This window comes from Panthera uncia, chromosome D4 (genome assembly GCF_023721935.1).
Source record: "Panthera uncia isolate 11264 chromosome D4, Puncia_PCG_1.0, whole genome shotgun sequence".
Lineage (NCBI taxonomy): Eukaryota > Metazoa > Chordata > Mammalia > Carnivora > Felidae > Panthera > Panthera uncia.
Genome location: NC_064807.1, coordinates 48,881,652 through 48,897,158, shown reverse-complemented (window position 1 = coordinate 48,897,158; position 15,507 = coordinate 48,881,652). Strand labels below are relative to the sequence as shown.

The following is a 15,507-nucleotide window of genomic DNA, read 5'->3' as shown; positions in this document are numbered from 1 at the left end:
GATCTATCTTGGAGAATGTTCCATGTGCACTTGAGAAGAAAGTATATTCTGTTGCTTTGGGATGCAGAGTTCTAAATAGAGCAGATAAAGACATTTAGCAAGTTGTGGAACCAGAATTTGAATAGGAAGGCTACTTGGGAATGCAAGCTGGTGCAGCCATTCTGTAAAACAGTATGCAGGTTCCTCAAAAAACTAAAAATAGAACTACCCTACCACCCAGCAATTGAACTACTAGGCATTTATCCAAGGGATACAGGTTTGCTGTTTCGAAGGGACACATGCACCACCATGTTCACAGCAGCACTATCAACAATAGCCAAAGTATGGAAAGAGCCCAAATGTCCATCAATGGATGAATGGATGAATAGGAAGGCTACTAAAAGCAAATTATTTGGGTATAATTTTTTCTGAAACACTAAGCTTTATTAATGTACTATGTATTAGTTTATATAATATCTCACTTCTGATATGAATAGTAAGTACTAATAAAACCTAACATTTGAGATCTTACTATATGTTAGATATCAGCTAAATGTTTTCCCTGTATCAGTTGTTAGGTCTCTATACCTGCAAACAACATATTTCACACATTAATATCTTTACATAAGTAATTTACCTAATGCATTCCAGTACAGCTAAATGATTTTATCTAATGTCATTTCATATTTTATAAAAAACTTCCTCATATTCAGAACAAAACATTTACTAAAAAAAAAATCTGTACTGAATACTAGGCTCTACAAAATGTTCATTATGGATTATACAGTTAAACAGATTTGAGAAGTACAGTATTCCATAAGCAGCAAAATTTGTTTATAAGTACAATATAACAATATCAAGTAGGTATAGCATAATTTACCTAACCATTATGATAGAATGTTTCTTGTTTTATGTAACACTATTTTTTAACAGAAGTGAGATAAAAGTTTTCCCCTTTAAGACCAAATGCCACTGCCGTCTAGAGCACCTACAGAGTTAGAAGAAAGAAAATTCTGACACTAAAAAGTGTAATGGGGCCAAGACCACCCCAAAGATTGCGACAGTTATGAACAAAGCCAAGGAAATTATTTCTTCAGAAAGTAAACATTAGGAAAAATCCTTGGTGGAACTATGTTTATGTTACATACTCTATTTTGGCAGAAGGCAACCACTGTATTTTGGATGAAACATAAGAATGGAGGTAGAATCTGTGCACTACATAATTAAAATTTTTAATATTTCATGATAAAAACCACCCATAGAGAGATAAAATGTTTTTTTACAGAAATGACAGTTAGTACCCAAGAAATTTTAGCTACTTTTAAAATGATTATTTTAATACTGTTAGGGAAAATATGTATCTGCAAGTAAATGTATTTTCTTAAGACTGGAAGAATACATATCTGTTAGGCCAAATGATTTCTGGTGAGAAAAATGAGGGACAAAGCAAAGGGAGGCTTTAATCTCTATACTCTCCCTTGTTACAATCTTTCACCATAAGCATGTATTCATGTATTATTTAGTATCTAAAATAATATTTTTTGAAGTGGTAAAAAACAATGGAAATATTCAAAAAAATCTCAGAAAAGGGCAAATACCATATTGTAGTCTGCTAGTTGTCCTTGAAACTCTTTGATTTCAACAGCTAAAGTCTCAGCTCTGTAAGCATAAAACAAATACATTCATAAACACCTAAATAAGAAGAACATTATAAACATTATGTATAATTACAAATTTGGTATTAAACTTCTAAAGCATATTACATTGAATATTGCTCTTAAAAATACCTTGCATAATTTTAACTGCAAAACTACTCACCTCTTTTCATATGACAAATATACTGAATTCTCTTGATTGTACATTTCTATTTCTTTCTGAAGTTTATTAATTTCTGTTGTAAGTTCACTTATTTTACTTCTAAATGGAAAGAAATAAAAAAGTCAGTAATAATCCTAATCCAGAAAAGAGCTTTTCTAGTCAAGCAAATTTTTCATAAATGTGTAACAATAATATAAATGGTTTTGTGAAATTTCACTAAAGAAAGAAAAACAATTTATGTGGCCTGTTTGACTAAAATGAGGCATATCCCAAATGATAAGAAACTGAAATAGATTTTCTGATCATTAAGATGAAATAGGACCAGAATGTAAGCCTGGTCAAAATAACAATCTATAGACACAACTAGATGCCTAATTGTCATCCTCACAGCTCCTGCTACTCTTTAAGGTGGGGTTTCTCAAAAGCAGCACTGCTGACAGTTTAGGTCAGTAAAGGATACTCTGGCAGTGGGGAAGGGCTATCCTATGCACTGTACAATGCTTAACAGCATCCCTGGTCAAGTTGTCAGTAGCACACACCCCCAACCCTAGCTGTGACAACCAAAAATATGTCCAAAAATCACCAAATGCTCCCTGGGGGCAAAAATCATGGACAGTTGAGAACTAGTGCTATAGAGTCAAACAATTACAAAAATACCTAGACCCATTTTTTTGATACAGAAGCACAAATCCTGGAAAAGTGAGGATATGCAATGCTGAAAAATAGCTCTATATCCTTTCTTTCTTTTGATTAAAAAGTGGCTGGATATGAAGAGATGCTATGTAAGTGCTGGCCTCATGCTAATGTTAGCATTAAGGAGTGGTGGGGAAAACCTACACTTCTCTCTATTGCCTTCTAGAAGTTTGAGACCCATAAAGGATCCTGATAATTGACAAACAAAAGACTGCAGAAGAAATGAAAAAGAAAACAGAGGTTTTAGGACATGATAGAAGGATGGATTAAATGCAATGGAAATAGTAGACAAAGATATAGATGATGAGCCAAGAACAAAATACAATAAAGCAGAAAAATGAAGACTGAACAGTAGGACATCTGAGCAAAAAAAGGTAGATAAAGAATACGAACAAAGTTCTCAATTTAGAGCTTCATTCTTAGAGACATAATGAACTTCATGAATTAATTAAAATTAGGTTACATTTGTGGCAACTGACCAATTATACATTTATGTAAAACTCTGCACTAAAATATTATAAATAAGTATATGCATTTTCCCTTTCTTATTAGATACAACTGATGACATTTCAGTGGTATGAATAATATATTTCATAGTAGTTAGTGAAAGAAGCATAATAAAAGATTATTCTTATCATTATATGATAGTGAACTTGACATAAATTAATTCACACACATGCAAACAAATACAATTTAAAATCTCGACCTATTTGTATTATCTCATATATTTTGTAGCACAGCCAAATTAACCAGAAATTATAACACAACATAATTCTTAAAAATCAACAGACACCTAACTATCTTAATAAGCACCAGCGTTAAAACTTCATGACCATGCATAGGAAAAAAAAAAAATGTTTATTGAACATACCGAAGAAGTCCAAGATAATAAGATTTGTCTAAAATTTGCCTCTGGGGACCTAAAAAAATTTTTTTTAATTATTAGTGTTCAGTTTGGAAATACCACCAAAATAGTAAAGCCAAAGCACAACCACAATTACACTCCATAATTCTGTTGAGTCCTTATTTATGCCCCAATAAATCTGATAATCAAGATGACAGATTCAATCAATTGAAAAGACGACTGGGGTGCCTGGCTGGCTCTGTTGGTAAAGCACGTGACTTGTCATCTTAAGGGTCATGAGTTCAAGCCCCATATTGAGTGTGGAGCTTGCTTAAAAAAAAATGGAAAAGAGAACTAATATCTTAGCATCATAACATAATGGAAACTTGAATTAAGATCACAAAAATGGGACTAAAGGTAGCGGTGTTAAGACAGGAAGTACACTCTACAGGTCAGGTTAACTGAATGCAAACTCAATCTAAGAAAGTCTAGGCACACAAGGGTGGCTCAACAAGTCAAGTGGCTGACTCTTGATTTCAGCCCAGGTCATGATCTCATGGTTCGTGAGCATGTGCAGAGCCTGCTTGAGATATTCATTCATTCTCTCTCTCTCTCTCTCTCTCTCTCTCTCTCTCTCTCCCCCACCCCTGCAGTCTCTCTCAATCTGTCTCTCCCTCAAAATAAATAAATATTTTTTAAAAAGTCTAGAACAGGGTTATCCAATAGAACTTTTTGCAACAATGGAAATATTCTATACCAACACTGTCCAATAAAGCAGCTACTTGGAATTATTAAACACTTGAAATGTGGCTGATGATAGCAGAGAACTGAATCTTTTATTTAATTTTAATTAATTTAAATTTAAATAGCTACAAGTAGCTATTAACTATCATAAAGCACAGTGAAGATTTAGACTGTGGATTTCTCAATGCAAGAGATTATGATTTTTCATAATTTGTCTTAGAGACCCTTTTTTTAGAAACATGATCTTATTTCAGTTATTTCAGCAGGACTAAGAAAGTACCCCTAGGTTAAATGTCCAAACCTTGACAGAGGTGACCTTGCAAAGTGGAAAAAGTAAGGATAGAGAGTAGTAACTGTGAGGTCTATGATCAGAAGAGGGAGAGAAGACTAGACAATGATATAATTTTGACATTTCTTCACAGTATTGATATCAAGCAAGCATTTCTAAAAAATTGTTTTTTGTTTTTTGTTTTTTTTTTAAGTTTATTTATTTTGAGAGAGAGAGGGGGAACCAGTGGGAGAGGGGCAAAGAGAGGACAGAGGATCCAAAGTGGACTCTGCACTAACAGCAGAGAGCGCTCAAACCCACAAACTCACAAACCGTGATATCATGACGTGAGCCGAAGTCAGACGCTAACCAACTGAGCCACCCACATACCACTAAATAATTGTTTTTTAATATTTAGTGAGCTAAGTGGTATTATAATAAAGTAAAAAAATTTAAGTCTCCTGAAAGGCATGGCATACTATATTACAAAAGGTAGCATAATATCTTATAATTAATTTTGTCCCAGTAGAATATCTTCATCCCTGATAAGTCATCTGTCACAAATACAGAAAATAAAAAACTCGTTATAAAGCAGTTTACCATGCTTTGATTTGTATGTATCACAGACCAATTTTTGAATCATAAGTGTACCATTATGCTTTTTTAAACACATACATAGGCCTAAGGAAAGATGCAGTAAAAAATGTGTTAGCTTCAATTCCTTACTTAAGAAGTTACGTATTATAATGGATTATTAATTATTAGAAAAGTAACACTTCTTGAGTCATTTATCATAAATACACAAATACCTTAATAGTGTAATTTTGATATGGAAACAATCAAAAAATATTTCAGAATATTTCTATGTAGTACTAGAAACCTAATTTTCATTCCTGAGCTTTTCTTCAAATTATTTCCAATTTCTTCAAGTTATAGTAAAGCTCCATGTTTAGAAAAATGAAGATTAAAGTTCACAGTGTATTTTCACAGCACTTTTATTTAACCATCACCATAATTTTGTGAATCAAGGAATAAAAATTGAATAAAATGGCCTCTTTATACTTCTTGGCTAACTAATATGGTACTGCAGTACTATTTTTTTTTTTTTAGCGTTTGTTTATTTTTGAGAGACCTCAAGTTGGGGAGGGGCTGAGGAGGGGGTGGACACAGGATCCTAAGCGGGCTCCATGTAACAGCAGCAACCCCAACACGGGGCTTGAACTCACAAACCGCAACATCATGACCTGAGCTGAAGACAGACACTAGTAACCAACTGAGCCACCCAGGTTCCCCCAGTAATATGGTACTGTGATACTTCTTATACAAAATATACTCGTCTTTTTAAAAGAGATACCTTTCATTCCAGTTTTCATTCCACTCAAACCTTGTTGTGTTACAGGACGATCAGCAACTTTGATTTGAGAAGACAGAACTCCCCCTGTCCCAATGGTACCACCACGAGAGGCTGGTCTTGCTGTTCCAGGTGGCATCTAAATGAAAAACATGATTTCAGTTTTAGTAAACTAGAAAAACACCATACCTCTAGTACTGTTATGACAGCAAAGAGATTATTTTTTAAAAATTAAAATTACATTTAATTTGTAAAGTATTCGTTACATTTTTGAATTCCCAAAATAGAACATATTAAATAAAAGTCTTTAACATTTAAAATTCTATGAACAATAGATGCCGGCAGCCAAGCTATCCAACCAGCCTGATGGCAGGGCCCAGACGGTGGATGGATAGGGACTGCAGGGCGGCCCACTGACAGTGAAGCTTCTTGTACTCCTCCTTTTATGTAATTTGGCCTTAGCATTGGTCAGGGCAGCCCCCCTACCAATCAAAGTACCTGGGGGAATCGTCTGTTGGCGAATTGCCCACGACAGGCCCCAGGGAAAAGAACCACCAGGGAAAGAAAGAAAATTCCGCAAGAAAATCATGCAGCCCTACATCTAGCCCTTGCCACCCCCTATAAAGACTCCTCTACCTAAACGAAGGATGGCCCCATATATTTCCCATCCAAGGAGGGAACAAATGGATTGGAAAGCCCCACTCCGGCAACAAAGGAGTGTATCTATGGATACAAGTTACTCCAACCCTAGGCCCACCTGGCCCCCAGGAGACATTCAAGATGATGATTGGACCTGGTGGGTTAAGGTACAGAATGGTTCATTAGTTCCTAGGTATACATTGTCTCTCTGGGAACACATAAGGCGTGGGTTCCCAGGGTCCTCTTAGCTCCTTCCCAGCACCCCAGGCCAAAGCAAAAACTTTTTTCCTTATACTGCAAATGGTTCAAAAAAACAATTAAGAAGTCCTGTCCCTGTAAGTGTTCCACTTGAGGTGTTGAGAGATAGATGACCTTTCATGAAAATAGCAAAGCAAATGCTTTATAGATTATAGATAAACATAGATACATAATGAAATAATGTGAAGAAATTAATCAATAAGCAAAGAGCAGGAGGGAACATTACAAGAAAATAACCATGTTGTTCCTTAATGGGTGATTACACATAGGAACATTTTTAGAATTAGGTAATGCCAGAAAAATAGATGACGCATGCTACAAGGAAATTGCTAACAAATATAATGCCACGTTTGCCACAATAAAGCGGCCAAACACACTGCTGTTGTCTGTGTCCATTTTTAATTTTTTCACCGGCACCATTCATCCTTCGGGAATCCCTGGATCTGCTGGGGCTGGACCCCGGCAATTAGATAGTACATTTCTTTAAAATTTAAAATTCTAGAGGAGTTAAGATGGCAGAGAAGTAGGGTTACGGGGATTTCCCTTCCCTTCCCTCAAACACAGCTGTACTGAGGTCAGAACACTTGGAACACTCAGGAAATCAATCTGTGGAGTGAGAGAAAAGTCTCCACAGGTAAGGGAGACAGCTCAGCAGGACACAGATGCATTATGTGAACTGGGGGAGATAAAACAGCGTAGGCACAGAGGGGAAGGAGCCCCTTCGGTGGAGAAACAAAACGGAGAGAAAGAAAGGCTGTGGATTGTGGTATTGTGCTAGTACAAGAGAAAAACTTCTCTGGACCATGGACTGGGGAAAAAAATACTGAGAGTGCCAGTTTCTACTTTGCAAACAGCCTTAGGAATTGAAGATCAAAGATAGGAGCTTTCAAAAGTGTGCAAATTTCGCCAGACTGAAGTCACTGCAGCTTCCATGTACACAAGCCTGGGGGGGAGAGGGAGCTGGCCCCAGGGCACAGTAGCAATCTCAGGGGCATGCTGAGAGGTAAGCCTCCTTCCTCTAATACTGTGGGAAGAGGGTCTATTGCCCCACCAAGGACAAAAGACCCTTCAGGCGCCAGCAGGGCTGAGTGGTGCTACACCAATAAATGGAATCCACGTGGCACAGGGCCCCTTAAGACACCAGGTTCTGAATCTTAGCCAAGAGCCTAAGAGGTGCGGGAGACTGTGGAGAACAGGCTGACCACCAGCACTATTCTGTAAGGGCTGCCTGAACAGCATGGTTTGAGAAACCCAGTCCAGGGAGGAGAGACTGGGGTGTTGCCATTTTTCTCCTCATCACCAACACAGTGGGGATTGAGGGAACAGAACAGTTGCCCCCAGTGGAGGCGGGACTGGTTTACACCAGACCCGCCCCTCGTGTCTAGCAATCTAGCAACTGCTCATCTACTGGAGTGGGAATGACACTGACTGAACCAGACAGTCCCTCCTCCAGACGAGCACAGCCACTGGTCCCAGACACCAACAGACAACTGTCTTGTGGTTTTGTATGTTAGTCTGTTTTTCTTTTTTTTTTCCTCTCTTTTTTCTTTCTACCCTCTTTTTTCCTTTGGAATCAGGATCATAGTTTCTGATTTGATTTTTGGTCAATTCTTATTATATATACATATATATATGTATGTATGTATTTTTTTCAGGCATTTTTATTCTTTTTACACTTTTTATAAAGCCCCATCTTTATTTTCCTTCCTCTCTCTCTGGATTAAGCCTTATAGTTTCTTTGATTCTCTATTTGGTCTTTTTTTTTCACCTCTTTCATTTTTCACTTTCTATGGGATCAGGTTCCCCACCTTTTCTTTTCTTCCAGAGTTACTTCAACGAACAAATCAAAGCACACTTGGTGGAAGGTCCAAACAATCCACCACCACAAGTAAGGAGGAGCTTTGTAGAAGACTGACCAGTGGGTACAGCAGCCAAATACACAACACAAGAGTGCATGCAACACACTCCAAAAACACTTCCTGAAGTGCCTGGCCCTGGCCAGTGTATTATCCCTCTTTAATATAGTAGTAACTTGCAGATGGAAGACATAACAAGCTGTTAAAACACATAAAAGCCAGAAATGTAGCCAAAATGTTGAAACAGGAGAATTCTCTTCAAAAGACAACCCAGGAAGAAATGACAGCCAGAGAATTGCTCTTAACAGATACAAACAATATATCTGAACAACAGTTTAAAGTAAGTCATAAGACTAATAGCTGGGCTTGAAAAAAGCATAGAAGACAGCAGAGAATCTATTGCTGCAGACATCAAAAACGTAAGAAATAGTCACAATGAATTAAGAAATAACTGAGATGCAAAAGAAACTAGATACAGTGACAGCAAAAATGGAAGAAGCAGAGGAGAGAAGAAGTGAAGGTAAAATTATGGAAAATGATTAAGCTGAAAAAAGAGGGAAAAGAAATTATGAAACCACAAGGGGAGAATTAGAGACTTAAGTGAGTCAATGAAATGAAATAACATCCATATAATAGGACTTCCAGAAGAAGAAGGAGAGAGAGAAAGGGGCAGAAGGTTTATTTGAACAAATTACACCTGAAAACTTCCCTAATCTGGGGAAGGAAACAGACATCCAAGTCTAGGAGTCACAGAGAACTCCCTTCAAAATCAACAAAAACAGATCAACACCATGACATATAGTGAAACTGGTAAAATACAAAGATAAAGAGAGAATACTGAAAGCAGCTAGGGACAAACAAGCATTAACCACCAAGGGTAGACACATAAGGGTAGTAGCAGACCTGTCCACTGAAACTTGGCAGGCCAGAAGGGAGTGGCAGGAAATAAATACTCAATGTGCTGAAGAGGAAAAATATGCAGCCAAGAATCCTTTATCCAGCAAGGCTGTCTTTCAGAATAGAAGAAGAGATAAAGGCTATTCCAGACAAACAAAAACTAAAGGTGTTCCTGACCACTAAACCAGCCCTGCAGGAGATCCTAAGAGGGACTCTGTGAGTGGAAAGCAGTAAAGATTACAAAAGACCAGAGGCATCACCACAAGCTTGAAACCTAAAGATAACACAATGACACTAAATCCGTATCTTTCAATAATCACTCTAAATGTAAATGGATTAAATACTCCAATCAAAAGATACAGGGGTATCAGAATGCATAGAAAAATAAGACTCATCTATATGCTACTTACAAGAGACTCATCTTAAACCTGAGGACATCTGCAGGTTGAAAATGAGGAAATCCATCTATCATGCTACTGGGCATCAAAAGAAAGCCAGAGTAGCCATAGTTATATCAGACAAACTAGATTTTAAAACAAAGTCTGTAACAAGAGATGAAGAAGGGCATTATATCAAAAGAGGTCTATCCATCAAGAAGAGCTAACAATTATAAATGTTTATGTCCCCAATGCCGAAGTACCCAAATAATATAAATCAATTAATCACAAACATAAATAAATTTATACACAATAATAACATGATTGTAGGGAACTTTAATACTCCACTTACAACAATAGACAGATCATCTAGGCAGAAAATCAATAAGGAAACAACGGCTTTGAATGACACATTTTGTTGCATCCACACAACTCCTGAAACAGAATGCTATGGGCACCAGTGACAGTCACAACAAAGTTTATTGCAATGAGAGGCAAGGCCAAACGATCAGGACTGACACTCTAGACCAGAGTGAATCTCTAACAGCTGGGGTACCGAGTTTTTACAGCTGACCACATAGTCTTATCATCACCTGGGAACAAAACAAAGAAATAGTTCCCAGATGGGGGTGGAAACAGTTCAGACATTTCCCTTGCCCCAATCCAATCAAACACTAATCCAATTTATTTTTCTTGAACTTTTGTTCCCTTGATTGATAGGACAAGGCTGTTATCTCTTAATCTACAGTGTTAAAACAAAGCTGTTATTTCTTAAGGCTACAGGTTAGCCCTACACTACAATTTAACCCTTACAATTGGAACAGATGGACTTAACAGATACATTCAGAACTTTTCCTCCCAAAGCAACAGAATACACATTCTTCTCGAGTACACATGAAACATTTTCCAAAATAGATAACATACAGGGTCACCAAACAGCCCTCAACAAATATAAAATGACTAAGATCATACATACCATGCATATTTTTAGATCACAACACTAGGAAACTTGAAATCAACCACAAGGAAAAATTTGGAAAGTCCCCCAAATACATGGAGGTTAAACAACATCCTACTAAAGAATGAACGGGCCAACCAGGAAACTAAAGAAATTAAAAAATATATGAAAGCAAATGAAAATGAAAAAATGACCGTCCAAACCCTTTGGGATGCAGCAAAGGCAGTCCTAGGAGGAAAATATATTGCAATTCAGGCCTATCTCAAGAATCAAGAAAAGTCCCAAATACACAATCTAAACTTACACCTAAAGGAACTAGAAAGGCCGTGGCAAAGAAAGCCCAAAGCCCGCAGAAGAAAAGAAATAACAAAGATTAGAGCAGAAATAAAAAATATAGAATCCAGTAACACAGAACAGATCAATGAATATAGAACAGATCAATGAATAGCCAGATGAATCAAAAAGAAAAGAGAGGACCCAAATAGATAAAATCACAAATGAAAGAGGAGAGATCATAACCAACACCACAGAAATACAAAACAATTATTAGAGAATACTATGAAAAATTATATGCCAACGAACTGAACAATCTAGAAGAAATGGACAAATTCCTAGACACTTACACACTGCCAAAACTCAAACAGGAACAAACAGAAAATTTAAACAGACCCATAATCAGCGACAAAATTGAATCAGTTATCAAAATATCTCCCAAAAACATGAGTCCTGGTCAGATGGCTTCCCAGGGGAATTCTACCAGCCATTTAAAGCAAAGTTAATACCTATTCTTCTCAACCTATTCCAAAAAACAGAAATGGAAGGGAAACTTCCAGACTCAATTCTATGAAGCCAGCATTACCTTGATTCCCACACCAGACAAGGACCCGACTGAAAAGGATAATTACAGGCCAATATACCTGATGAACATGGATGCAAAAATTCTCAACAAAATACTAGCAAATTGAATTCAACAGTATATTAAAAGAATTATTCACCATGATCAAGTGGGATTCATTCCTGGACTGCAGGGCTGGTTCAATATTTGCAAATCAAACGTGATATATCACATTAATAGAAGAAAGGATAAGAACCATATGATCCTAGCAATAGATGCAGAAAAAGCATTTGACAAAATACAGCATCCTTTCTTAATAAAAACCCTCAAGAAAGTTGGGATAGAGGGAACATACCTTAATGTCATAAAATCCATATGTGAAAGGCCCACAGCTAATATCCTCAATGGGAAAAAACTAAGAGCTTTCCCACTGAATTAGGAACACGATAGAGATGTCCATTCTCACCACTGTTGTTTAACATAGTGTTAGAAGTCCTAGCCTCAGCAAATAAGACAACAAAATGAAATAAAAGGCATCCAAATTGGCAAAGAACTCAAACTTTTACTTCTCACAGATGGCATGATACTCTACATGGAAAACCCAAAAGACTCCACCAAAAAATTGATAAAGCTGATACATGAATTCATCAAAGTTGCAGGATATAAAATCAATGTACAGACATCAGTCACATTTCTATTCACCAATAATGAAGCAACACAAAGAGATCAAGGTATCAATCCCAAGGTATCAAGGTATCAATCCCATTTACAACTGCATCAAGAACGATAAAATACCTAGGAATAAACTTAACCAAAGAGGTAAAAGATCTGTATGCTGAAAATTTCACTATAGAAAGCTTATGAAAGCAATTGAAGAAGACACAAAGAAATAGAAAAACATTCCATGTGCATGGATTGGCAGAACAAATATTGTTAAACTGTTGATACTACCCAAAGAAATCTACACATTCAATGCAATCCCAATCAAAATAGCACCGGCATTCTTCACAGAGCTAGAACAAAAAATCCTAAAATTTGTATGGAACCACAAAAGACCACGAATAGCCAAAGTAATGTTGAAAAAGAAAACCAAATCGGAGGCATCACAATCCCAGACTTTAGCCCCTTCTACAAAGCTGTAATCATCAAGACAGTATGGTACTGGCACAAACACAGACACATAGAGCAATGAAATAGAATAGAGAACTCAGAAATGGACCCACAAATACATAGCCAACTAATCTTCGACAAAGCAGAAAAGAGTATCCAATGGAAAAAAAGACAGTCTCTTTAGCAAACGGTGCTGGGAGAACTGGACAGCAACATGCAGAAAAATGAAACTGGACCACTTTTTTACACTATACACAACAGTAAATGCAAAATGGATGAAAGACTTAAATGTGAGACAGGAAATCATCAAAATCCTAGAGGAGAAAACAGGCAGCAACCTCTTTGATCTCGGCTGCAACTTCTTACTTGACATGTCTCTGAAGGCAAGGGAAATAAAAGCAAAAATGAACTATTGGGACCTCAACAAGATAAAAAACTGCACAGCAAAGGAAATAATCAACAAAACTAAAAGACAACCGATGGAATGGGAGGAGATACTCGCAAATGACATATCATATAAAGCGTTAGTATCAAAAATCTATAAAGAACCTACCAAACTCAACACCTAAAAAACACATAATCCAGTAAAGAAGTGGGAAGATATGAATACACACTTTCCAAAAAAGACATCCAGATGGCCAACAGACACGTGACAAGGTGCTCAACATCACTAATCATCAGGGAAATACAAATCAAAACTACACTGAGGTATTACCTCACATGGGTAAGAGTGGCCTAAATTAACAGCTCAGGAAACAAGAGATGTTGGTGAGGATGTGGAGAAAAGGGAACCCTCTTGCACCGTTGGTGGGAATGCAAACTAGTGCAGCCACTCTAGAAAACTGTGTGGAGGTTACTCAAAAAATTAAAAATAGAACTAACCTACAACCCAGCAATTGCGCTATTTATCCAAAGGATACAGGAGTGCTGATTCAAAGGGGCACATGCAACCCAATGTTTACAGCAGCACTAGCAACAATATCCAAATTATGGAAAGGGCCCAAGTGTTCATCAACTGATGAATGGATAAAGATGTGGTATATATGTATACAATGGAATAATACTCAGCAGTGAAAAGAATGAAGTCTTGCCATTTGTAATGACATGGATAGAACCAGAACATATTATGCTAAGTGAAATAAGTCAGTCAGAGAAAGACAGGTATCTATGATTTCTCTCAAATGTGGAATTTGAGAAACTTAACAGATAACCATAGAGGAAGGGAAGGGAAGGAAAAATAATATACAGAGAGAGAGACAAACCATAAGAGACTCTTAAATACAGAGAACAACTGAGGGTTGATGGGGCTAGGTAGGGGATGGAGGGTGGGGGAAATGGGTAATGGGCATTGAGGAGGGCACTTGCTGGAATGAGCACTGGGTGTTGTATGTAAATGATGAATCATGGGAATCTACTCCTGAAGTGAAGACTGTATGTTAGCTAACTTGAGGGGAAAAAAAAAAATTCTACGTTAACTATATTTCAAGAAAAATAAAATTTTTTTAAAAATTAATTTTATGTGTAGACATTATATAATAACCTCAAAACTGGAAAGGAATTAAATATCCACATTTTTGTCCCTATCTGACCGTAGGAAATGGTTGAATAAGTTACAGTATATTTTAAAAAGTAGTTTACAGAACAGTATTTATAATTCCATTTTGTAAAACAAAAAAGTCTGAGAATTATATAAGAAACAATAACAATGGTTATCTCCATATGATGTGATATTATAGTTCATTTTTATGTTGTTATTTTTACAATTCAGTGTTTTCAGCATTATTGTGGTAAGTATATACTACCTTCAAAATCAGAAAAAATAAATTTTCATTTTTAAATTATAATTACATATAAACTCTATCATGAGATAGCCAAGTGTCAAAGGGCTGACGTCATTCAGCAAGCATTCATATCATTACTCTACATGATTCTCTACTTCAGGTCTGTAAAATCCAATATAACATTAGACAATCTGAGGAAAGGACAAAAGACTGTCCTCTTGTCAGTTCATACAGCATGGACAAGTTAGAAGGTAGGAGACAACCTGAGGTTGTTTCAAAATATCCTTTGTTTATCTTCCATTCCTTTCTTTACTTTTTCCCCCACTCTCTGTCAAAGAGTCAAGTAGTAGATTAAATATGTAGTAGACATTTTAGATAGGGATTGTATATAACCATAGTCATTCATTTTGCTTATCATTAATTGTTAGGTGGTGGTCTCTAATCTTATCAGCTAACATAGTTCTTAAGTGATCCTGAGAATTACTTGGTTATTATACTGGGGGCCAACAACAGTAACACATGTCAAAGAATATTGTTGGACACAGGAACACTGTCAACCACAAATACAAATGAAATGAGTTCAGGGTTATCATGAGTGATCTTTGGAAGAAAATGCTACATCTCTTCCTGGGCAAACTTTACCAAATAAAAATATAGAGAAGTATAAATTAAAACTGCACATATTAAAAGGAATTACTATATATATGTATTCACATGGAAATATATTATTAAAAGTAATGGACAAGATAAATAAAAATGTGTAGAGTATTATCATTATTTTAGAAAATATTAAAACCATATAATCTTATATGCATGTGTGTTAGTGTTTGTCAATGAACAGAAAAAAATCTTAAAGGGTATATACGTCACACTGTTAACAATAGTTATACCTGAGGTAGGAGGAGACTCTGACACTTTTCCTTTGTATGATTTACAACAGGCATCAGTATTTTTAAAACTGCAAACATTAAATGGGTAAAGCACCTGGCATGGAGTAAGCGGCCAATAAGTGTCAGATTCTTTTATAAATATATAATTAACAAGCATAAAGTTTTACTAAAATAAAAATTCTTACTAGCTCAGTACCACGTACATGAAG

At 36.3% G+C, this 15,507-nt stretch overlaps 1 protein-coding gene across 3 annotated transcripts in view; it reads right to left on the bottom strand.

Annotated features, from left to right (window-relative positions):
• The window catches only part of IFT74 (intraflagellar transport 74), an 89,027-nt gene that overhangs the window by 68,560 nt on the left and 4,960 nt on the right, over nt 1-15,507 (bottom strand). For all 3 annotated transcript variants that reach the window (XM_049623280.1, XM_049623414.1, XM_049623352.1), the window contains exons 3-6: nt 5,701-5,836; nt 3,362-3,410; nt 1,798-1,896; nt 1,578-1,638 (exon numbers count right to left, since the gene is read on the bottom strand). In XM_049623280.1, the coding sequence (XP_049479237.1) occupies nt 1,578-1,638; nt 1,798-1,896; nt 3,362-3,410; nt 5,701-5,836 (345 nt within the window). The remainder of the gene's footprint in view (nt 1-1,577; nt 1,639-1,797; nt 1,897-3,361; nt 3,411-5,700; nt 5,837-15,507) is intronic.